This window comes from Lutra lutra, chromosome 12 (assembly GCF_902655055.1).
Source record: "Lutra lutra chromosome 12, mLutLut1.2, whole genome shotgun sequence".
NCBI lineage: Eukaryota > Metazoa > Chordata > Mammalia > Carnivora > Mustelidae > Lutra > Lutra lutra.
In genome coordinates, this window is record NC_062289.1 from 14,273,788 (window position 1) to 14,299,507 (window position 25,720).

The window sequence follows — 25,720 nt, forward strand, 5'->3', positions numbered from 1 at the left end:
GTTTTAAAGATTTTACTTATTTATTTGACAGAGAGATCACAAATAGGCAGAGAGGCAGGCAGAGAGTGGGAGGGAGAAGCAGTCTCACTGCTGAGCAGAGAGCTCAATGCAGGGCTCAATCCCAGGACCCTGAGATCCTGACCTAAGCTGAAGGCAGAGGCTTTAACCCACTGAGCCACCCAGGCGCCCCGTGGGGGGCAATGTTTTATGATTTCATTTAAAAATTTTTAAACATTGGAGCCATTAGAAATTAAGGGTTAACTTTTAAGACAGATTTCAGGTATGCTCCCACTGAACTCAGCTGTCCCTGTGTCTGGTCCTCCATTGTCAGAGGTCTGGGGTCTGTGTCCAAGTTTCTTGCTACTAGGTATGGGTAATACAAACCCCACTGGGGACTCCTCCTCTCACGCTAAGGGAAAGCTCAAGACGTGATGGTGACCAGAGGCTAGGTATGTTCTGGCTCTCCTGTTTGGAGCTTTTCTCTTACTACTTAGGGCGGTGACTTCTACAACACTGAAAGATGGCCATTCAGAATAGGAAGGATTCAGAAGCGTGCTGTGGTAGAGACACCAAAACTGGAGTCAGGTCATTTGGGCCAAGAGAGGTGTCCCCAGATCCACTGTGAATATAGTAATGCTAAGCCTTAGAGAACCTTTAAAAAGATAATAGAGCTACATTTCACCTGTCTCCCCTCCCCCTACCTCACTGGCACAGAGCGGGACAGGTGGCAAGACGGGGACACACTCAGGACGGTGAGCGATAGCCTGGTGTATTCCCGGGGGCGGCGGAGGGGGGGAACACAGAGAAGTCAGAGATATCTCTGCACCAGGAAGTGGCAGGGGTGATTCAAAATGTCACATTTTTTTTCCTCCTGAGTCAGGGATCAACTGGCCAGGGACCCTGGGCTGGGTACTCAGAGTGCTGGTTTAAAACCTGACCTGCTTAAAGTCACAGCGTTTTTCTTTTTGCATAACAACAGTTAACAGAAGAAAGCTCTCCTGAGGGAGCAGGCTGGTTATGGTATTTCCAAAGACACTGGAAAGCTTGCTTCTGTCCCAGCACTCCTGGAGCGTCTTGCTCTGGTCCCCGGCTGGTTGTGCAGTGGGCTGCATGAGCGCTTTCCCTGAGCGGGGGAAGGCCCTGCCTCTGGAGGGGCCCTTAGGAGCTCCAGCTCCACCACTTACAGGCTGTGCGACCCGGGGCTCCTTGGGCCTCCCTCTCCCCTCTCTCCTGCCCAAGTGAGGATTAGAGTGAATGCACCAAGCACAGCCTGGCACACAGAAGGGGTCCAACAGATGGCAGGTGTTTTTAATATAACCAATCCCACAATGTTAACGTAGAGCTGGCTCAGAACCTTTTTAGGGAATCCCAGGGTTTCCAGCAGGGGTTCTCAAGCTTACTGGTGCCTCCGAATCCCCTGGAGAGATTGTTTGACAGGATTGCCTCCAGAAGTTCTGATTCGGTGACATGGGGTAGGGCCTGGGAATGTGCATGTCTAACAAGCTCCCAAGTAGTGGGGATGCTGGACCCAGGGACCACACTGCGCACGGGGTAGCGTCCCAGCTCCTGAGGCTTGTCCCCACAGCCCTTCACGATGAGTCAGCTCACACTCCCTCCACTGCCAAGTCGGCCTGACCCTTTCCTGGTCTCTCTGGCCAGCCCTGTACTCCAGACATCAGGACTGGACTCAGCTTTCCCCTGTCTCCCGTGCCCCTTCCCCTGCTGCCTGCCCTCAGAGACAGCCCCACTCTCTAGGACCAGGTCAGGAACCACGTGCTCGGTTCTCCACTCCGTCCCTCCGCCCTGCCCCGTGCTCCTGGCCATCTACTAGGTTCCTCTTTTGTAGGGATTTAGACCCTCAGAATCGCAAGGAGTGCGGACTGCCTTGTCTCGTCTGCCTTCCCAGATGGGGAGCCTTCCGGGTCAAGGGCATGTGGCAGAGGTCTGATGTTTTCCACGGGGTCTTCTGGCCTTCTGTGTATATGTTTGTGATGTTTGTGAGTTTTTGCCACTAAGTACTAAATCAGGATCCACTGAATTGAAAGGAAAAAAAGCTGACAGAGAGGTTCAAGGAACCAGAATGAATAACTCTGGGCAGAGGGAAGTTGTGGGTAACAATCTTCAACAATGGAAACATTAAAATAAAGAACATTGACCAACTGATCTTTACCCCTCTGAAAGAACAAATTTGAGGAAATGGGGTCAAATTGTGACATGTTCGATCTAGGTCGGCTATAGGGAAGTTCCCGATATTGGGAATTATGAACAGCGAGCTGGCTTAGCGAAGGCGGATATGAAAAATCTCCAGTCTGCTCGAAGATGGAACAGATTCTCGATTCCCGGGTAAGTTTTAGACGTGATTCTGCCTTAATATCTTGGGTACAAAGTTGAGAGGAGGGAAGGGCCCTGTATACAGGTTTCTTTCAACTGGACACGGGTTTGGCAGCTGCTCGAGCTACTTAAAGATACACACTGTCAAGGTCGCTGCTACCCGCATTTCAAAGAGTAACAAATATTTTTAAAAAATCAATACCTTGGGGAAGTGGTTGGTTTTCCAACTCAGGGGTGTCATGGGAACCCACGAGGGCCAACCCTGCGCGGCCAGTAGGATTTATGCAACACCGCAGGCCTCCCTGCCCACTTGCCAGGTTTAACCATCACATTCACGAAAAGTTAGAGAGTTTTTCTTCCTCATTTTTAATGGAAAGTCTTCAAATTTCTGGTGGCGGGAGGAAGTGGCCCTTGCACTCTCCACAGAGAACAGGAAATGTAATGAGTTATTATTATTCTGATAAACTGGAAGGATAGTTTTTGCAGTCGGTTCTTCCTTCCACTTTGAAACCTGGCAGCTTTCTGACTGTGCTGCTGCCCGCCGCCGGGCCTCCGTGTCACCTGCTCGGCTAGATTTGGGGGCGAGGCAGAAGGGAGCTGGGTAGAGAGAAAGGGAAACGCTTCTCGTAGGCACCACAGTCCACTGGGAAAATATGTTTTTTTTAAGTGCTAAGGATTTGCTGCACCCTGGTTCCAAGGTAAATACAGTTTCTATTTAGGAGCAGGTGACATATTTGAGGCCAGTGCGGGAGGACCGCAGGTCAGGTCACACCTGTTTTAATGATGGACCCTCTGGGATCCCTGGCCCCTTATCTCTCTCTCGCCTGAGTCTGAGAGTTTCAGATTCTGCCGACATCCTGAACTTCTGATTCCAAGACACCTTTAAGTCAGGAAATGGCTCTAAATTCCAGAGCACACTAATTTCCCGTGGACTCCAGTGCCTTGGGGGCTCTTAGCTTGTTTACCTCGCTGGAGGGTGATGAACTTTGTCTCTCCACACAGTAAAATAATCCAAAGCAGCTGGGATTCAATGGCCTAAAATTCATTTCTTGCTGGTTTAGGAAAAAAAAAATCCTTCTTGACTTGAACCTGAAACAGAAGTCTCCTTAATGAGCTGTGAGAAACACAGTTCAAATGGTCAGCTATTTTACTCTGACACCCATCACATCTTTTTTTTTTTTTTTTTTAAGTTATCGGTCCAACCACATCCTTTGCCCCTGTATTGTGGGCGCCTAGCACCACTCGGCTAGCTCTGAAATCACTCCTGCATTTGGCTTCTCCTTTCTCTTGCCACTACACCGACCTGATTCCAGCCTTCACTGGCTCTCCCCGCAAACCAGGGCAGTGGCCTCCTTACTGCCCCCTGAACCTACTCCCCACCCCCCTCCTTGTAACATGCAAATCTGAGCATGACCCTCTCCAGCCCACAGTGCAGCCAGATAAAATCTGAACTATTTTGCTTGCACAGAAGTCTCTCCAGGGCTGGCTCTCTCTCCCTCTCCCCACATGCCCTTGGGAGTCCTGGAGTGGAGTCCTTTTTAGAGTTCCCTGAAAACCCTGCAGTGTCACGTCTCCCGGCATCAGCCGCCCTGGGTCCCCCAGCCCAAATGCTGCCCCCTTGTCCCTCCTTCTGGGCTTTAGATGTACATGACTGGACCGTGAGGAAGAAGGAGCTATTCTCTCAAGCAGGTTAAAGCGCTCCTTGTCCCAGGTGCCCACCACACTTGGAAAATGCTCCCAGTAAACAGGCCTCCTCCGCGAATCTCTGTGTGCAGATCTAGCTGTGCGCCTCCCGGAGAAGGGGTGTGGGGGGGGGGGGGTGGCTATGGCCCTGGTCTCTGTCTCCTCCGCCTGTTGCAGAGTGTCCCACATGCCGTAGTAAGTGCTCATTTTGTTGAAATACATGAACACAGATTCGGTGTCACTTCTGACTCTTGGGTCCCCTGTCCTGAATACGGCAGCCCGCAGACAGGAAAGGCTGGGAGAGGAGGGGCCCAGGCGGCGAATGCCGATGTCAGGTTATGGGCACACATCCCTAAAGTGTGTGCTTCAAACTGCTGACCGTGGGGGGGGGGGGGGGCGTGCTGCTGTGAGAACGGCAGAGGCAGAAACAGCAGCGCCAGCCCGCCCGCCCTTGACTTCAGAGACAGCGGGGAAGCCTGCCAGGGGCGCGCGGGCAGGTCGGTCTCGGTGGCAGGAAACAGACCGAGCGCGCCTCTCAGAATGAGGACAGAGATATGGGGCCGTGCGTAATCTCACTCGCCACCCACTGGGGGCTCAACCTCAAAAGCTCACTACGAACTTTAGACCGACCAAATCTTTTGTTTTGCTGAAGCCCACTGTCTCACTCTTGGTTTCTCCCCGCTCAGTGTTCTCGGGGCAGAAAAAATGAAAGGAGTTTCTAGCGGTGGACCCTGCGGGAAGCCCACCCCATTGCAAGCAGAGAGAAGCACAAAGAGAAAGGGACTGACTTCTGCCGACCAGGTGGAGAACCTGGCGGTGCCTGCTGCTGGGGGGGGGGGGGGGGGGGCACTCACGTGCTGGGCAGAATGCTCCCCAGACCAGCTCTGGGCGCGCGGAGGCGAGGTCAGCTTGCCTTGGGCCCCGTGAGGGGTGCTTCCCTTGTGCCCTAGGGTCAGGATGCTGCTGGGAGACGGCAGACTGGCAGTCTGGGGAGGCCACCCGACCCGGCGGGCAGGTGCCCTTGGGAGTGAATCACCTGGAGAGCCAATGACCATCAGGGTGCAGACCCATATCAGCAAAAAAAAAAAAAAAAAAACCAAACCAACACAAAACAAAAATGGCCTAGACAACAGACAACACCTCTGGCACCTTAGACACAACGTGTGGGAAAAACAGTATTAGTTTTTCTCCGTACTTCAAAAATAGGAAAATACAACGGGGGAAATTTTAATACTGACATGGTGATAAAGTCCACGCAGCACCTTCTCAACACAACACTCTCTGCAAAGGAGGCCCTGGTCTGGAACTCCCCTTTTCATGGCCTCATAAAGCACTGATTTATTGACCTTCAAAGATACACCTTTATTGTTTCAGTTTTCCTGGTGTACGAATTTCTGGTAGATAACTGAAAAAGCAAAGCTCATATTTCCTTATCAACACAGAGAATGTGTTTATATTACAGATCTGTCGTGGCGGGGGAGGGGGAGTAGTGGGAAGGAAGTAGCAGGCGAGGCATTCGAAATACTTTGTTATCAACAGAATGGACTAAAAGACCACCGATCTACACGTTTGTGGTTCTCCAAAGTATTAACCTATAGCCAAGTCTTCTCTCTAGGATAGGAGGGGGCAGGAGGACAGCGAGCAGGTGCCTCTCCAAAGCCTACAGCTCCCCTCTAGGGGATTTCCTCCGTGGGGTCTCCCCACAGGCTTTTCCAGGGCCCTGTGGCTTCTCTGTCTCTGATCACTCTACCTTACCACCTCAGCAAAGGCCATATGAAAGCTAGCTCAGAAACTGTAGGTGTTTAATGTCTTGTCTGTTGTGGGTTTTCCTGAATTAAGTGCTTTGTAGTATTTATAAAGTCATTTAAAAAAAAGTGAGTTTTTTTAATCTTTGGTTTTTTTTTAAGATTCCTTTAAGCCTGAACCACTCACACCACCCTCCTGACTAGAAAGCTTCCTTTCCCCAACAGCCTCTTGGCTTCAATCCCTCTCTGGCCCTTGATTTCCTGTCCATGCTGTAAAGACTACTCAGGAAAAACCCCTTCCTCCAGAAGTCCACCCTGATTGCTCTAGCTGTACTGGTTCCCTCCTGCTCTCCACCCCCACGCTGCACTTCCTTGATCACATGCTGCCTTATTATTATTACAGGTTCACCTGTCTAGTCCTCTGACTAGACAGTGGCCTGTGAACGCTGTTGTCTCCGTCCTGTTTCTCATGAGCCCAGTGTCACAAGCCATAAACCTTTGTTGGCCTGGGTCTGAATGAGTCTGCTCTTAGGTCTTAGATAACTGGGGACAAAAACCAGCTTCATCTAATCAGTGACCTTAGCAAAAACAGCAGCGAGCTTCTCTATTTTCTTACTTGGAATAAACAGCAGAACTATCAACATAAAAACATAAAGTGTTGTTGTCTGTGGGCAAATACTGAAAACAAATTCCCTCACAGATACAGGCAGACAGAGGTTTTAAAAGGCAAAACTTGGGGCGCCTGGGTGGCTCAGTGGGTTAAAGCCTCTGCCTTCAGCTCAGGTCATGATCCCAGAGTCCGAGATCGAGCCCCGCTTCGGGCTCTCTGCTCAGCAGGGAGCCTGCTTCCTCATCTCTCTCTCTGCCTGCCTCTCTGCCTACTTGTGATCTCTGTCAAATAAACAAATAAAATCTTAAAAAATAAATAAAAGGCAAAACTTTCAGCTTTCCAGGGACATTTCTATCTATCTACCATAATGTCAATGAAACGAAATAGTTTCATTCAAAAAAAAGTCATAAATAAAGCACTTTCTAGAAGCCAGGTTTGCCAGCGATTTTATAGAAAGCAATATCCCTTGCCTCTCATTTAGCATTCTTCAAGCCTTGCCCAGGGTGTGGTGGCTAATGCCAGTGGACTACCGATGCCATTCCCCTTTTTGAACACGTAGAATAGGTTGGCCCACGAAGCAGTCATGAGACATGCAGAGAGCCACATGCCGCGAGAACAAACCACGTTACCGTCTGTGGATCATAACCGCCGCTGTTCCAACACCTAGCTCCACCTTGCAGAACGGAGGGATTCCCACTGGCGACACTGGGCACAAACTCCTATCATTCGATTGGAATTGTCTAAGTATCATTGGTTTCCTGTTTAGGGGTGTTTCAAAACTGCACCGAATTCAAGCGGCCAAAAGGGAAAGGGAGGGGAAACAGCACTTGTTGAAAGCTATCTCCGAAAAACAGATTTGTTTTGGTAGCATCAGCGGCTCATATCAGACCTACCGTGTCGAATGAGTAGATGTTATGTGCATAGTTTTTGCAATAGCAGCATGAGATGCGTTTTTGAAACTGAAGACTGGGTAGGTTTTTCTCAGGTAGCTAACTGTTCAAAGGAGGCAGCACCCTGTCCAACCTGTCCGGCACTTCATTAAGCAACACCTGACATGCTTAAAATGAAAAAATTCCATTAGGTTTTTCCGCCTTCTTTTCCCTCAATCATTCTAAGAGACCCATACCCATAGGAGCGGAATAGAATGCACCTTCCAGAGAGTTCTCTGCTGGAGCCTACAACACATTCCTATTACTTTTGTCAAGACTTCAAATCCCAAGCCAGCTTCCCCACACCCCAAACACACGGGGTTCTGGGCCCTTCTGCCTCAATCTGACGGTAACAGAGAAGGGAAATCTGAAACTGCTGAAAACCAAGAAAACCACCACCATTTACTCTTCCCTCTGAGGAACTTCCAAGTATACAAGGTTTTTATAGCATTTGCTATATATATATGGGGTTGCTGCTCTGTAGCTCTCCTCCAGGAGGACAGAAAATTAGTAACCAGTTTATTTACTGGCAACGGTACTGAGTGATGCGGTCACGAAACTTCTTTCTGAAAACCAGGCGGCAACAAGGATCTGAGGGGAGGTTCATCTCCCGACACGTCGCCCTCTTCACGCTAAAGCCATGCAGCCCTCCCAAGGGCAAGGACTGATGGCCCGGGCTGGGGGGGCGGAGCCCCGGGGGCATCCCGGGCTGGGGAGCCCCAGCGAGGATGAGCCCGGCGCCGCTGGGCTTGCCTGCGTCCCAGCCCCAGTCTGAGCCGAGCTCGCGCACAACAGGGCGCAGTTCGGGCTCCCCCCGCCCCCGCCCCCAGAGCCTGAAGCACCCCATGGGCCTTGGTTTCTCCAACAGCCAACAGTGCTCTGTCCTAAAGTCATCAAAGTTGTTTCCAAGGACAGGTGATTCTAGGGTTATTCCGGGCCAGAGCCTGAGCTGGTGGACCTGAAGCTGTTGGGGGAGGGGGGGACATAAAAAACAGGATGGGGGGCATAAAAAGGAAATCTTCTGTCAGCTTTCCCGTAGAAACTGCCAAATTCGGTTTCATCGCGCGCTCCAGGCATCCCCATGAGGCGACTGGCCTTGCTCTCTTGGTCTTCGGATGACCAGGGAAACTGAGGCGGGGCGAGGGTGCGAAGCCGGGTGGAGGGCCCGGCCCAGCGCTCCCGAGGGGCTCAGACTGGCCCGGAAGCACAGGTTGGACACGGGAGCGCTCGGCCAAGGCGGGCACGTCCGCGGCTCCGAACTTTCCCGCTCGCTGACAGCTTGCGCGGGAGACGCGGGCCTTGCCGCCCCGCAGCGGCCTGGGAACCTGGATAACTGACCTCAAAGCCCGCCGCGAAGTGGACGTTCGGAAGCCCGAGTCCGGGTGCGGGGGTCCCACGACCCCGGGTTCTGCCCCCCAACACCCCTCCACTCGCCCTCCCGTCGCTCCACCGTCCAAGCCGCGGAGCCCCTTTCCGCCGCCTCCCGCGTCTCCGCCCGGGTCCCAGGACGCCTCGCAGCCCCGGCGCCCGGGTGCCTCCCCGGCTCCCGAGAAGGCGTCGCGTGCCGGCCCCGGTGAGCAGGGAGCGGGAGCCGGAGCCGGAGCCGGAGCCGGGGCCGAAGCCGGGGCCGGGGCCGGGACCGGAGCCGGAGCGGGAACGGGAGCGGCAGCGGCCTCGGCCTCCTTACCTGCAGCGGGCCGAGCAGCGCGCAGACGGTGAGCAGCGCGGGCAGCGGGCGGCGCCGCCGGGCGCGCGGGGCCATGGCGCGGTGGGCGGGCGGGCGCCGCGCTCTGCGGCCTCTGCGGCCCGGGCTGCGCGGCTGTCTGGGACCCGGGGGTCGGCCCGCCCCGCCGCCGCCCCGCCCCGCCCCGCCCCGCCCCGCCCCGCCACCTGTCCCCGCCCGCCCGCACGGCGCCTCCTCCGGCCGGGGCCGGGGCCGCGCCCGCCAGGTGGTGCCCGAGCGCAAAGCGCTCTTCTTCCGACCCTCGGGTGCGCGGGCGGACCCCGGCGGCTGGGAGGTGAGGGTGGCGGGGACGATCGGAGGGTTGGCCGCCCCGCCGTCCGCACCCTCTGCGGCATCGCCCGGAGCTTCCACGCCCCGGCTCTTCCTGCCGCCGGTGGCCGCACGGGCTGGCCTGGCCTGCGCCGTAGTCCGCGTTCTGGCACGGACCAGTCTGCGCCCAGACCTCCTGGGCCGGCTTCCCGGGGACGGACGGCAGCGGCGGCCGCTTGGAGCCCGCGCGCTCGGCCCTGGTAGACCGGGCCTCCCCGGCGAAGGTGGATGCCCCGCCACCCTGGAATTAACCAGAAGAGGCTCGACCTTCGGTGGGGATTTCATGGACGGCTGCTCAAAGGTCACCGCGGTATACCGTCCCGCGCGCTTCCTACCAGCCTCCTTCAGAGTTTCCCGGCCCGAAGCCGGTTTTTCTTGCCTCGCCTTCAGGATCTTTCTCCGGGGTGCCAGCCGCCACCCTGTTCCCGCCCCCGCCAAGACACCCGCCTTGCCGCGTCCCTCTCCAGGTCTAGAAGCGGCCACTGCTCGGGGCGCTGCACCTGTTCTCATCTGCTTGTCCTCGCTTGGGAGGGCATCTTCCCTCACACGGCGCTGGACGCGCACACACACCCGCTGCTTTGAATAGATAACTTTTTGCTTGAAAATACGTGTCCGGTGTTCTGTAGTTCTTGAGTGCCAGAACTATCGACTTGCCTTACTTCTGGCCCAGCGCATGGTGTAGCCTAGTGAATGTTCTCTGTGATCTTCCGCCGCTGTTAGGTGAGGTGGGTTTTCAACGTCAATTAGGTCAAATTGCTTGAAATATCATTTTCTACTTGTTCTGAGAAAACTGGAAATTTACAGTAACTGTGGGTTTATTTCTTTTTCCCTTTCGGTTCTCAACCTCCCCGCCCCCCTTGTTTTTAAAGCTCAGACTATAGGCATAAACATCTCGAATTATTACGTCTTCTTGATGAATTGACTTTTCATCATTATTATAGGTCCTCCTTGACCCATGATAAAACTTTGGGTTCTGAGGTGCTGGGTGGCTCAGTTGGTTAAGCATTTGCCTTCCCTCAGGTCATGATCCCAGGGTCCTGGGATTGAGCCCAGCCTGGGTCCTCCCTGCTCAGTGGGGAGCCTGCTTTTCCCTGTGCTCCCCACATGTGTGCTCTTCTCTCAAATAAATAAATAAATAAATATCTTAAAAAAAAAAAAAAAAGAAAAACCTTTCAGTTCTGAAGTCTACTTTCATATTAGTTATATAGCCACTTCACCTTTCTTATGAATAGCATTTACATGGGACATATCATCCTTTTTTTTTTAAATATTTTATTTATTTATTTGAAACAGAGAGAGAGAGATCATAAGTATGCAGAGAGGCAGGCACAGAGAGAGAGAGGAGAAAGCAGGCTCCCCGCTGAGCAGAGAGCCCGAAGCAGGCCTCGATCCCAGGACCCTGAGATCATGACCTGAGCCGAAGGCAGAGGCTTAACCCACTGAGCCACCCAGGCGCCCTCATCCTTTTTTTTAACATTTAAAATAGAAACTTAAAAGGAAACATCAGCCTTTTCTGCCCATGGATGCTGGCGAGTAAGCATCGTAAAAGTCTCTCCTCCAACGTCAGGCCTAAGTCAGAGTCTCCCAAAGAGCCTGAAGAGCTGTGGAAACTCTTCATGAGAGCTCTGAGCTTTGAAACAACTGACGAGAGTCGGAGGAGCCATTTTGAACAACGAGGAAAGCTCACGGACTGTGTGGTAATGAGAGACCCAAACACCAAGCGGAACAGAGGCTTTGGGCTGTTTGTCGGGTTTGCCACTGTGAAGGAGGGAAATGCAGCCATGAATGCAAGGCCACATAAGGGGAATGATCTCAAGAGAAGATTCTTGAAGACCTGGTGCCCACTTAACTGTTAAAAAAAGATTTTTGTGGGTGGCATAAAGAAGGCACTGAAGAGCATCATCTAAGAGATTGTTTTGAACAGTGTGAGAACATCGAAATCATGAAACATCATGAAATCATGACTGACTGAGGCAGTGGCAACGAGACAGGCTTTGCTTTGTAACACTTGGTGACCATGACTCTGAAGACAAGACTGTCATTCAAAAATACCACACTGTGAATGGCCACAACTGGGAAGTAAGGGAAGCCCTAGCTAACTAAGCACGAGATGGCTCGTGCTTCATCCAGCCAAAGAGGTGGAAGTGGTTCTGGAGACTTTGCTGGTGGCCATGGAGGTGGTTTTGGTGGAAAAGACCACTTTGGTCATGGAGGGAACTTCAATGGGCATGGTGGCTTTGGTGGCAGTTGTGGTGGTGGCAGGTATGGTGGCAGCGGGAAAGGCTATGATGGATTTGGTAATGTTGGAAGGAGTTTTGGAAGTGGCGGAAGTTAGAATGAGTTTGGCAATGACAACAATCAATCTTCAAATTTTGGGCCCTTGAAAGGAGGAAATTGTGGAGGCAGAATGTGCCTCTGGCATCTATGGTGGTGGAAGCTGATCCTTCGCCAAACCACGAAACCAAGGTGGCTGTGGTGGTTCCCGCAGCAGTGGTAGCTAATGGCAGTGGCAGACGGTTTCCATTCCTGCCAGGAAGCAAAGCTGAGCAGGAGAGGAGAGCCAGAGAAGCAACGTGGAAACCACTTACACCAGATCTGTGAACTCAGCCAAGCACAGTGGTAGTGGGGCCGAGCTGCTACAAAGAAGACATGTTTCAGACAATACTCAGGTGTATGGGCAAAAAACTTGAGGACCGTATTTGTAATTGTCTAACAGGTTATTTTAGTTTCTATCCTGTGGAAAATGTAAAGCATTCCAAAAAAGGTCTTTAGGGGTTTTTTTGTTGTTGTTGTTTTTGTTTGTTTGTTTGTTTTTTGGTTTTTTTTGCACCCATGCTGTTGATTGCTAAATGTAATTGTCTAATCATGATACTGAATAAATGTGTTTTTGTAAAAAAAAATGTGCTGTGTGAAATTAGTCTACTTGGAGTCATCTTGGTAAACTACCCCAATAGGGTGAAGTTAGAATTCCTTGAGGGAGATGCCAGGTTCCATTTGAAATTTACTTGCAAACTGCTTGGGCACAGAAGCCATTGTCTCCACAAACTTTGGTGTTGTTGAACTGACAGTTAATGTGTTGTGACCTGGAGTTCACCATTAAAAGGGTCGCCTAAGGAAAGTCATGGATATTTGGTTATTTGGCTAGTATGATTGTTGGTACATGCTATGCAATATATCTAAATTGAATTATGGTATCAGATAAAATTATAGATGGGATTAAAGCTTGTGTATCATTCATTGTGTGTAATCAATAAGTGATTTAATATCCTCTTGATAATAGAAAAAAAAATCACTTTTGTTGACAAGTTAAGGCCACAATGGACAGCTTCACAGAACAATGGAAATAGGACAGTCCCAAGACAAGAGAGTGCAAAATTTCAGCAGACAGGTTAGTACTCTTCACCTTCATCCTCTCCCTGAGTACTACCCACTCCATCCTCCTCATAATCCTTCTCAGGGGCAGCCATGTCCTCATGGGCCTTAGAAAAATTTCTTCTGCCATGCCCTCATCCACATACCAGTGAACAAAGGCGAGATTGCCATACAGCAGATCAACCTTGTGGTCCAGGTGAGCCCAGTCCTCAGCAATGGCTATGGTGTTGCCCAGCAGGCACGAAGCTCACTGTACTTTAGCCAGATCTCCACCAGGTACTACAGTGGGAGGCTGGTAATTAATGACAACTTGGAAGCCAGTAGGACGCTAGTCCACAAACTGGATGGTATACTTGGTCTTGATGGTGGCAATAGCAACATTGACATCTTTGGGAATCTTGTCGCCATGACACAACAGGCAGCAAGCCATGTGTTTACCACAGCAGGGGGCACATTTCCCCATCTGTTGGCTGGCTCAGAGCATGTGTCTGTGGTTTCTGCTACAGTTAGCTGTTCTTGGTAGGCTTTCTCAGCAGACATAACAGGGACACATGTGGCCGGAGAGAAGTAAATGTGGCAATAAAGGCACCAGGTTGGTCAAATCAACAAATCTGAGGGAAGCAGTGATGGAGGACACAATTTGACCTATCAGCTTACTTAGGTTAGTGCAGGTTGGGCATTCAGTATTGAGGTTTCTATGATAGATGTCATAGATGGGCTCGTTGTCTCCCATGAAGGCACAATCAGAGTGCTCCACGGTTTGGGGAGTGAGGATGGAGTTGTGGGGCTCAACTGCAGCTGTGAAAGCCTGGGGGCTGGGTAAATGGAGAACTCCAGCTTGGACTTCTCTCCAGAATTGACAGGTTCTATTAGCAGGGAATTGAACCTAGAACCAGTACCACTACGAAAGCTGTGGGAAAACAAGAAGCCCTGAAAATCTGTGCCCTGGTCTGAATTTGGTCCAAGGTGAGGTCAATGATCTCCTTGCCAATGGTGTAGTGCCTAGGGCCATAATTATTCGTAGCATCTTTCTTGCCTGGGATGAGCTACTCAGGGTGGAAGAGCTCATGGTAGGTGTTGGTACAAACTTCATCAGTGATGGTGGGCTTCGGGTCTACAAACACTGCCCTACCAACACCTGTCTCAATGAAAGAGTCATCTCCTCCCCCAGCGGTGTCACTTGGCATCTGGCCTTCAGGTTGGACACCTGTTCCAGGCAATGGAGTTCCCAGTAGTCATTGCCCATCTGCACACCAGCCAGGCCACCACAGATAGAGATGCCTGATACTTGTAGGGCTCTGCAGGGCGGGAGAAGGCAAGGGGATGGTGACAAGGACCTCTCACTGACAGACTACCAGGGATTCTGGAGGAGAAGCGGTGAGACACAGGCCAGCCTAGAGGGCCCCAATATATCACCCTCCCTCCCTACCATGCTCTCAGCCAAGTGGCCAGAGGGTGGACACTGGACCTCACGCAAGCCTCCGCAGCCCCACCTCTGAGTCCCTGGGACGCTGGCCCCACATGGTTGTCTTGGCCTGAAGGTGTATGATGCTGCTTGTGGAGTTCAAAGGTTCAAAGGAAACTCCTCTGAAGGAGCCAGAACTAGGAAGGGGAAAGGATATCCTGAGGCCACAGAAGGGCCAGTGGGGTGAGGACAAGGATGGAGACGGCTATTGGAAGGTTAAGAAAGGTGAAGCATCTGCCCTGTCCTCAGTGGGTTTCAGGGGGTGTGTCAGGTAGGCAAAGCCCAGGTGACTAGAGGCACCAGGTAAAGTAAGTCATGGGCAGAGTCCTGGGAGTGCAGAGCCTCCAGCTCCGTCATGTCCCTGGGCCCCGGACCCTCTATTTCAATTTATATCTATGTAACGTGACAGCATATAATTGGGTCTTGTTTTTTCATGTTATCCATTTTGACAGGCTCTATCTTTTGAGTTTTCAGATCATTCACATTTAATGTGACTATACAGGTGGTGAAATTCGAGTCTACTGTCTTGCTATTTGTTTTCTGTTTGTTCCGTCTTTGTTCCAATGTTTTCATCTTCTTTTGGGCTCTTAGGATTCCATTTTGTCTCACTGTTAGCTTACTTTATATACCTGCTTATTTGTTTTAGCTCTGGGTTTACAACATGCATCTGTAACTTGTCACAGTCCACCTTCAGATACAAGTCTGTCACCTGACGTATAGTGTAAGGACTGTAGAGCAGCACACTTCCAATTCCCCCTCCCAGCTTTGTGCTCGTCAGACCCCTTGTTTTGCGTTGTAACTCCCGACTCTGCAGACTGCCCAGCTACTTCGGGGTTTCTGGAAAGCGCTCTGACAGTGTTGCCTTTAAAAAAATTAGAAGTGCAGGGGCTCCTGGGTGGCTCAGTGGGTTAAGCCTCTGCCTTTGGCTTGGGTCATGATCTCAGGGTCCTGGGATTGAGCCCCGCATTGGGCTCTCTGCTCAGTGGGGAGCCTGCTTCCCGCCCACCCCCCCGCCTGACTCTCTGCCTACATGTGATCTGTCTCTTTAAAAATAAATAAATAAATATATAAATAAAAAAATAAAAAAATTAGAAGTGCAAATATCCTCTAAAAAAGCAATTCCATGTCTTGGACTCTAATATATAAAGACATAAAGAGAGATATACAAGGATGCCTATTTACCTTAGCATTTTTGTAAAACCAAAAAAAGAGGAAAATGTGAGTGTTCATGGAGAAATGGTAGAAAAAATTCTAGTCCCTTGTAGTTTAGAGTATAAGGCAGCTGGTTTCGGAAAGATGTCTATCATATACTAAGTAAAAGAAGCAAGTTACAGAGTAATATCCCCTGTTTGTAAACAATTATAAACATGATTTTATCCATAGATGTAAAGGAGGTTTCTAGAAAGACAATAATAATAGCAAACACTAATAGCATACTTAAGCATGCAAGTTCATTTAATCCTTGCCACAGCCTTGTAAGGAATATTATTATTATTATTAGTCCCATTTTACAGATGAGGAAACTGAGGCACAGTGTGGTTAACAACTTGCCTTAGGGTCACTTGCCAATGTGGCAGAACTGGGATTCAAACCCTGGTTATCTGGCTCTCGAGTGTTATCCTGACTCACTAAGCACCAATTTTGAGTATCAGGTGAGCTGATGAAGAGAAAGGAGAAAATAACAACTTTATTTAGTTATCTGGACTACTGTTGTCTGGAATATGGAGAAAGGCTTTCTAGAAAAAGTAATGGTGTGAAAGCCAGATGAGATTAGGATTTTGCTACAAGGAACTGACTCGTGGAGAGGGTACTTTCACTGTGGCGCTTCATGAGAAATACCAAGGCTTATTCCTGGCACATTTCCAACATTACCCCCTTCTTTTCTCAAAAAAGATTAAAGGACTTAAACTTCTGCTTGGAAAGCCCCAGAGGTGAGTGTGCTGGTTTTGGAAGCACTTTGAACAATAGAATGCCCATGTTAACACATTAAACCTACTAGCAAAAAAAGAGCTTAATTAAAAAAAAACAAAATTACTCTTTGGAGACTCTATTTCTATATTCACAGAAGTATCACTCATATAATTCAAATATTTTATAAATATTAATGTAGAATACCATTTGTTAACAAAATCCACTAAAACGGACATGAGGATGTCCTCTTTCCTATAAAAACAACATTTATTGTTAGGAACATGAAAGTTATTTCAAATACTGTTTTTTTCTCTTAAGCAAAGGACGTACATATTACAGTCAGGTTGTTCATCATTTACAGAAACTAGTTTAAACGTTGCTTATGATTTAAGAAACCCCACATTTACCAGCACATGTACAATTAAATTTTGGTTATATGTAATAAATAAAAATACATTTTAGGCAAAAGATATTTTACTATATAGTAAAGTTAAATGTTTCTGATTTAAAAAAGTAATCAGCTGACAATGAATTGTACTTATTTGTACTAAGGAAAAACAAAGTACATTATCCAAATACAGGAATCATAGGTTTACATGAAAACTCTTCTATATGGATATAGTGTGCGTCTCACCCTGGAAATCCCCACCACTTCCCACTTCTGCAAGAACTCTTCAGTTTTCAGAATCAAAAAGGTAACATAAAAATGTAGCTATCATTTTTGTTTCTAGTGGATGGCTTTTAAGTCTTATATTACAGTTTAATGTAATATTTTAATCTTAATGTAACATTTTAATCTTCATTTAAGCAGCAGCAAAAAGACATGATCTTCTTAACAAAATCCTTATTTTTTGACATGGTGATATCAAATAGTTACTGTTACTGTGGTAAGGAGCTAAGGAGAATACATTTAAAAAGCGAAGTTATTAAATAAATGTAGGGCTTTACAAATCTTTCTTGCAGTGAAAACTTACTAATAAACACAAACGTTTTCCTTACCTACCCTGTTATGCTCTGCTCTTCTTCTCATCTTGCCCATAAAACACTTTTTAAACAAAAGTAAGGCATTGATAAATGAGTGTTGATTCAGAGATAAATTAAGGCACAATACTATCCGTAACGATACCTGAACAGAACACGAGAATTTATGAGAAATTTTGAACTGTATACATGGAAACCTATCTTGCTTGCTTTGGTAGACAAGAATTTTTTTTTTTTTTAGTTCTATGGATTTGGATATTCAAAATAAATGAATTTCTGAACTGAACTGTAAAATTAGTCGTTATCACTATTGTTTGGATATTTTGTTATAGATAAAATGGTTTCAAGTGAAACAGAGAGAGAATTTCTATTTCCTCTACTTCCCTTCTTCTTAACCCTACTTTAATCATTCGAGGGACAAAGCAGCTGTATGTCCCTTACATATGAACACAAGGACAGGTATTCTCCTATGTGCCGATGGCCACTTCTGCTTTCAGACTGGTCAGGTTCAGACTGGCCATAATAGACAACTCATGCTTCTGTCTAGATGGAGACAGAACAGTTTCTTTTCAGCAATACTTTTATTGAAGTAGATCACACATCAAGTGTACAGCGTGGCCAATTATCATGAAATGAAGATGTACGCGGAGCCAGCACCCAAATTATGAAGTAGAACAGAACCCCCAAAGCCCCTTTAATCATTACCCCCTCATCTTTCTTGATAGATTTAATTAGAATACCAGTGATTCATTTTGTCTGCTTTAGGGCTTTATATAAATGGAGTCTGCACCGTAGTATTATCTTGTGCATAATTTTTTTAAAAGATTTTATTTATTTATTTGACAGAGAGAGAGATCACAAGTAGGCAGAGAGGCAGGCAGAGAGAGAGGAGGAAGCAGGTTCCCTGCTGAGCAGAGAGCCCGATATGGGGCTCGATCCCAGGACCCTGGGATCATGACCTACGCCAAAGGCAGAGGCTTTACCCCACTGATCCACCCAGGCACCCCTTGTGCATAGTTTTTGCTCATGTTTGTGGGAGTCGTCTAGCTCATGACTGCATGATTTCCATGGAATCATGGAAATAGATGAATATGGAATAGATCCCTTTTCAGTTGTCATTTTACTGGTGAAGGATATTTGGGTTATTTCTCGTGTTGGTGGAATTAGGTTACTGATATTTAGTTTAAGAGTTTTCATATCGAAGAGATTGGCCCGTCATTATCCTTTTTGAATTGGGTCAATTTATGGTGTCGGGATGTTGCTGAGCAAGACTGTGAAATATATGGAAAAACTCTGAAAGGACGTGTAAGAATGCCTTTATTTTCTTCTTAAATATTTGGTAGAACTCACTGAAGAAGCCATATGGGCACTGGGTTTCTTTGTGGTATAGTTTGAAGTCACAAGGTTAGATTCTTTAATAGATCTAGAACTACTGAGATTTTGTTTCTTCTTGTGTTGGGTTTTTAAAGTTTTTGTTTTTTTAAAGAAGTCTCCATGCCCAACATGTAGCTTGAACCCACAACCTTGAGATCAAGAGTCACATGTTCTACTGACTGAGCCAGCCAGGTGCCCCTTTGTGTTGGTAACAGGAATATGTCCTTCTATCTTAACTTTTTAATTTTATTGGAATGTAGGATCATTTTCCTTTTGCTTGAATAATTTCTTACGGTTTTTCATTAGGTGCGGGTCTGCTGATAAAAAAATTGTGGTTTTGGGGGGAGGTGTGTGTGCAAGTGTTGTCTAAAAATATCTTAGTTCACCTTCATTGTAAAAGGTATTTTTGCGGAGTATAGAATTCTAGGGTAGCAGTTATTTTCTTTCAGCATTTTATTTATTTATTTAATTTTTATTTTAAGTAGGCTTCACACCCAGTGTGATCACGACCCAGAGATCAAGAGTCGCATGCGCCACCCACTGGGCCAACCAGGTGCCCCTCTTTCAGCTTTTTAAAGACATCATTCTTTTGTTCCTATTGGTAAGTAAACTATCAGTCTTATAATTGCTGCTTTTCGGATTTTCTCTTTGTATTTGGTTTTCAGCAGGTTTACTATGACATATGTAGACTTAGTTTTCTTGGAATCTATCCCTAGTTTGTGATTCGTTGACCTTCGTGATGGTTCGTCAGTTTGAGAGGATTCTTGGCCATTTTGCTTTTTAAATAATATTTCTACCCATTCTTTCTTTTCTCCTTCATATGACTTTTGCTCTCTTTTCTGTGTTTTGCATTTAAAAAAAAAAAATCTGTGCCGCTTCCCATTTCCAGTTCTGCACACAGGGAGTTGCCACTCTGTCCTAACAACAAGTGAAAGTCCAGACACACTGAAAAATCAACAAATCTTCTCAAATCCATAAGCGAAGTGAGGTCACAGGGCACACTGCTGCCCCCCAAGTTAGAAACTGACAGGCAAACCCAGAGAATCCCAGAAACTCGTGAGCTGAAATTGCCTGGGACCCAGTGCTGGGCAGGAAAACCCCAACGGCAATGGATGAATTGCTGAAGCCTCAGAGGGGGCAGGTCTGAGCGTAAAAACTCTAGGAGGACCCAGTTGTAGAGGGCTCCCCCTACTTCTGTAAGTTTTACTTTCAGGAGCTCAACCAGGTCCTCACAGTAAATATCAGAGAAATCTCCTGTGCTTCTGGCAGAGGGAGAGGAAAAGGAACCATTTTGAACTGGTTTTTCTGAACAAGGCCTGCCCTCAGGGGAAACTATTTAGCCCGAGCCTAACTGATGGGTCTTATCAGAGCCTAACTAACCTGGTGAAGGGGGTTATCAAATTCCAGCCTACTCTCACCCACCTGTCCCCCTAAGGGGGAGAGAAAAACTGAGAAACGCTTGTTAAGTTCACAGTCCAGGGGCACAGGCTTGCAAAAGGCTGAGGCCTTAATCGTAGAGGCATGGAATATTGGCTGCCTCCTGCACACCTTACTGCCACATTATTAAAGTTCTATTTACAGTAGTTCCATTTACGCAGCACACAGTATCTGGCTATCAAGGAAAAGTTGCAAGGCATACCAAATGGCAAAAATATAATTTGAAGAGACAGAACAAGCAGCAGAACCAGGCCTGGCAGGGATATGGGCATTACAGACGGGGAGCTGAAAATCAACTATGACGGATGTGCTAAGGACTCTAATGGATAAAGCAGACAGCATGCAAGGACAGACGAGTGCTGTAAGCAGAGATGAAAATCCCAAGAAAGAACCAAAAAGGAACACTGGAGATGAAGTACACTGCACAGAAAGGGAGAATGCCTTTAATGGGCTTATTAATAGATTGGATATGGCTGAGGAAAGAATCTCTGAACTTGACGATATCTCAACAGAAACTTCCAGAAATGAAAAGCAAACCGAAAACACTGGGCGGGGGGGGGGGGGGGGGGGGGGGGGGTGGGGAGGGGAACAATAGCCCAGAACACAATATCCAAAACTCCGGGACAACTAAAAACTTATGTGTGATGGGCATACCAGAAGGAGAAGAAAGAGAGAAAGAAAACAGAAGAAATCTTTAAAACAATAATGACTGAGGATTCCCCCAAATTAATATCAGACACCAAACCACGGGTCTAAGAATCCCAGAGAATGCCAATCAGCATAAATGCCAGACAAAATACACATAAGCATATTATTTTCAAATTACAGAAAGTCAAAGATAAAGAAAAAGTCCTGAAAGACAGAGGGGGAAAAAGGTCTTACCTACAGAGATAAGAACTACTTCCAACTTCTCCTCAGAAACCATGCAAGTAAGAGAAGAGTGCAGAGACGAAAAAGTATTGAGAGAAATAACTAACTTAGAACTCTGTAACCTGTGAAATTACCCTTCAAAAGTGAAGGAGAAATAAAGACTTTCTCAGGTAAACAAAAATTGAATGTATTTGTTGCTACCAGACTTGCCTTACAAGAAATGTTAACAGAGAGAAGGCAAATAGTATTGGTCAGAAACTCAGATTTATATGAAGAAAGGAAAACCATTAAAGAAAGAATAAGTGAAGGTAAAATAAAAACGTTTTCTTTCCTTACTCTAAAAGATAAGTGTTTTCTTTTCTTTTTTTTTTAAGATTTTATTTATTTATTTGACAGACAGAGATCACAAGTAGGCAGAGAGGCAGGCAGAGAGAGAGGAAGGGAAACAGGCTCCCTGCTGAGCAGAGAGCCCGATGTGGGGCTCGATCCCAGAACCCCGGGATCATGACCTGAGCCGGAGGCAGAGGCTTAACCCACTGAGCCACCCAGGGGCCCCAATAACAGTTTTTTCAAAATACATCATTTATTATGATTTATGTATGCTTATGTATACTTTGTTGATTTATGTATGCTTATGTATATATTATATATATATGCTAATATATGCTTATATATAAGTGAAATGAATGACAGCATAATACAAGGAATGAAAGGAATTAGGTTTTTTTGTTATTATAAGTTATTTACACTGCCTTTGAAGCATTCTAGTGTTCAGTGAGATTGGACTTGGATTAGCTGTAAATATATATTAGAAACTCTGATTAAAAACGGAAAATTGATATGCTAAGAAAGGAAAGAAAATGGAAACATTTAAAATTATAATTTATAACCACAAAAAGAAGAAAAACAAGACAAAAATATGGACAAAGAGCAAAATGAATAGAAAACATAACAAATATGGTAAATATTAATCCAACTGTATCAATGCTTTGAACCTCAATGATCTAAATGTACCAGTCAAAAGAGAGTCTCAGAGTAGATAAAAAAACAAGACTGAACTATTTGTTATCTACCAGAAACCTACTTTAAAAACACATAAAGATTAAAAGTAAATAGATGGAGAAAGATATACCATGCTAACACCAATTAAAAAAAGCAAGAGTAGCTGTATTAATTTCAGACAGAGCAGACTTCAGACAAAAGAGTTATCAGGGATAAAGAGGGGCATTATGTAATAATAAAGGGGTAAATTCTTTAAGAAGACCTAACAATCCTAAGATGGTATGTGCCTAACAACTGAGTGTCAAAATATGTGAGGCAAAAACTGATAGAACTGCAAGGAGAAATAGATGAATCCGAAATAAGTCAATTGGAGAAAGACAACTATCATATGATCTCCCTGATATGAGGAAGTCGAGAAGCAACATGGGGGTTTGGGAGGAAAAGAATAAATGAAACAAGATGGGATCGGGAGGGAGACAAACCATAAGAGACTCTTAATCTCACAAAACAAACTGAGGGTTGCCGGGGGGAGGAGGGTAGGAAGAGGGTGGTGGGGTTATGGACATTGGGGAGAGTATGTGCTATGGTGAGTGCTGTGAAGTGTGTAAACCTGGTGATTCACAGACCTGTACTCCTGAGGCTAATAATACATTATATGTTTAAAAAAAAAAAAGAAATAGATGAATCTATTATTACAGTTGGAGACCTCAACTGTCTCAAAAACGGACATAAAATCAATATGGACATAGTTGAACTCAATAATATCATCTCTCAACTGGATATAATTGACATCTGTAAACTACTTCATCCAGTGACAGCAGAAAACACATTCTTCACAAGCTCACACGGAACATTCACCAAGATAGACCATATTCTGGGCCATAAAACACATTTTAACAAATTCAAAAGAATGGAAATCAGAAAATGTCAGCTCTCAGATCACAATGGAATTAAACTAGAAATCAGTAACAGAAAGATAAGTGGAATATCCCAAAATATGTGAAGACTAAAAAAAATTCTACATAATGCATGGGGTCAAAGAAGAAATCTCAAGAGAAAGTACAAAATATTTTAAACTAAATGAAAATGAAAACACAGCTTATTAAAATTTGTAGGAGCAGCAAAACAGTACTTAGTGCGAAACTTAAAGCACTGAATACACAGATCAGAAAAGGAAGATCTAAAATCAGTCACCTAAGCTTCTACCTTAAGAAACTACAAAAAGGGGGCGCCTGGGTGGCTCAGTGGGTTAAGCCTCTGCCTTCGGTTCAGGTCATGATCTCAGGGTCCTGGTATCATGACCTGAACCGAAGGCAGAGGCTTAACCCGCATCGGGCTCTCTGCTCAGCGGGGAGCCTGCTTCCCACCCCGCCTCTGCCTGCCTCTGTGCCTACTTGTGATCTCTCTCCCTCTGTCAAATAAATAAATAAAATCTTAAAAAAAAAAAAAGAAACTACAAAAAGAACAAATTAAATCCAAAGTAAAAAGAAGAAAGAAACAATAAGAGTTAGAACCACAAACAAACCAAAAACAATGAAATTGAAAACAGGAAATCAACAGAAAAAAATAAACATAATCAAAAGCTGGTTCTTTGAAAAGATCAATAAAACCAAGAGGCCACTAGCCAGGCTAACTAAGAAAAACAGAGAGAGAGAGAGAGAGAGAGAGGACACAAATTACTACTATCAGAAATGAAAGAGGATGTGGACATCACTACAGAGCCCATGGACATTAAAAGGATAATAATAAAGGAATACCGTGAATAACTCTATGCACATACATTTGACAATTTAGATGAAATGGACCAATTCCAGGGCGCCTGGCTGGCTCAGTTGGTAGAGCATATGACTCTTGATCTTGGGGTGGTGAGTTCAAGCCCCATGTTAGGTGTAGGGATTACTTACATAAAAAAGAAGACACTAATCAATTCCTTGATACAATCTGCCAAAACTCAGAATCAGAATAGGCCTATATTTATTAAAGAAATTGAATCAAAATACTAAGAACTTTTCAAAATAGAAAGCACTAGGTCCAGATGTGTTCACTGATAAATTCTTATCAAAATTTAAAGAAGATATTATACCAATTTTCTGCGGTCTTTCAGAAGATAGAAACTGAGAGAATACTTAACTCATTCTCTGAGACCAGCATTATCCTAATACTAAAACTAGACATACACATTACAAGAAAACTACAGACCAGTATGTCCCATGAACAGACCCCCACACAGTCAAAAATCTGCTATATATAACTTTTGACTTCCCTCAAACCTAACTACTAACAGTCCACTATTGACTGAAAGCCTTACCAATAACATAAACAGTTGACTAACACATATTTTGTATGTTACATGTATAATATGCCATATTCTTACAATATAGTAAGCTAGAGAAAAAACAATGTTATTAAGAAAATCATAAGGAAGAAAAAATACATTTATAGCTCTAGACTGTAAAAGAATTCCACATATAAGTGGACTTGTGCAGTTCAAGCCCATGTTGTTCAAGGGTCAAGTGTAATTGAATACTGGCTCGCCCTAAGACACCACCTTTCCTGCTAAGCTTCAAAGTGGAGGCTTTTCATTTTTGTTCTCAAAAACTTCTGTACCTTACAGCCTGGAGGTAGGATAGGTATCTTATTTGCTTTTCATTTTTACTCCCCAAAGAAGTATCTTTCCAGTTCACCTACTTGAATATTTTCACTAAAACGTATTTTTAAAATTTTATTGGGACCCATCCCTCGGATTATTATTCACTCCCCCCCCTCACTCCAGTATTTCCTTTCTCCCTTTCTCCAGTTTGGATTCTATGGTCCATCGCTATAATCATTGCTTCACAAGTAGCTTTCAAGTCCTTGTCCTTTCTCCTCCTCTTAAGCATCTAGAAAAACCCAGCCCTGTTTATACTTCTCTGATATTTCACACCTGCTCTTGAATAGTTGCTCCTGGCTGGAGAAAAAGAATTCACTTGTGTTAACTAGGTCTCTTTAAATTCACAATTACTGTTCTCAAATGGGCTTTCAAAATTGCTTAGCAATCCTTCAATTCCCTCAGTAATTCATCCTGCCATTCACAGAGACAACCATGTTGTCTTCTTTCTCCTCAAACATTTAACTTTCCATATGCCAGCCCAGTTGATTTCCATGCTTCATACTTCACTGAGAAAATAGAAGGAATTAAGTGGAAACTCCCTAATCTTCCCACCACGAAATCTACCCAATCACCTCCACGTGCATCTGTTCTCTGCCTTCTCCCCTATTATAATGGAAGCCAGTCCCTCCATTTGTTCTCTGAATCACAACCTCTCTCGCCTTCCCAAGGACTTTGGTTGCACGATTTTTGCTTGTTACTGCTGCTGTATCATCATCCTCTTTCATTTTACTGGCTTATTCTCATTCGTGAACACGACTGATTTCTCCTATTACAAAATAAGACTAAAAAAACCCTAAAATGACCTGTTATTTTCTAGCTGCCAGTAGCTCTGCTCCCTTTCATGGCAAAATGTCTTAAAAGAGCCGTCATCTCTAGTCACAGTCTCTCTTTCACCCACTCCAATCAGGTTTGCATTCTTATCAATGCACTGAAACTACTGTTGAGGTTATCTTCCAGTGGGTTTCAGATCCAACCTCATCTCTACCTGTGAGTAGAAACTGACCCTCCTTAGAAGGTTCTTTGCTGGGGCACCTGGGTGGCTCAGTGGGTTAAGCCTCTGCCTTCGTCTCCCGTCATGATCTCAAGGTTCTGGGATCGAGCCCCGCATCGGGCTCTGCTCAGCAGGGAGCCTGCTTCCTCCTCTCTCTCTGCCTGCCTCTCTGCCTACTTGTGATCTCTGTCAAATAAATAAATAAAATCTTAAAAAAAATGTTCTTTGCTTCCATGAAACCACTCTCTTGGTTTCCCTCCTATCTCACTGTATATTCCTTCCAATTCTTTTAGTAGTTGTTCTTGCTCTGTTGGAT

At 46.0% G+C, this 25,720-nt stretch overlaps 1 protein-coding gene and 2 pseudogenes across 2 annotated transcripts in view; 1 reads left to right on the plus strand and 2 right to left on the minus strand.

The window, feature by feature from the left end:
- TNFRSF11A (TNF receptor superfamily member 11a) overlaps nucleotides 1-9,100 on the minus strand; it is a 51,464-nt gene extending 42,364 nt beyond the window's left edge. For both annotated transcript variants that reach the window (XM_047696877.1, XM_047696876.1), the window contains exon 1: nucleotides 8,986-9,100. In XM_047696877.1, coding sequence (XP_047552833.1) covers nucleotides 8,986-9,060 — 75 coding nt within the window. In that variant the 5' untranslated portion in view covers nucleotides 9,061-9,100. The remainder of the gene's footprint in view (nucleotides 1-8,985) is intronic.
- A 1,774-nt stretch (nucleotides 9,101-10,874) lies between these two features.
- Nucleotides 10,875-11,952, plus strand: LOC125081728 (heterogeneous nuclear ribonucleoprotein A1-like; annotated as a pseudogene).
- A 788-nt stretch (nucleotides 11,953-12,740) lies between these two features.
- Nucleotides 12,741-25,138, minus strand: LOC125081729 (tubulin alpha-1C chain-like; annotated as a pseudogene).
- Between the last annotated feature and the right edge of the window lie 582 nt (nucleotides 25,139-25,720).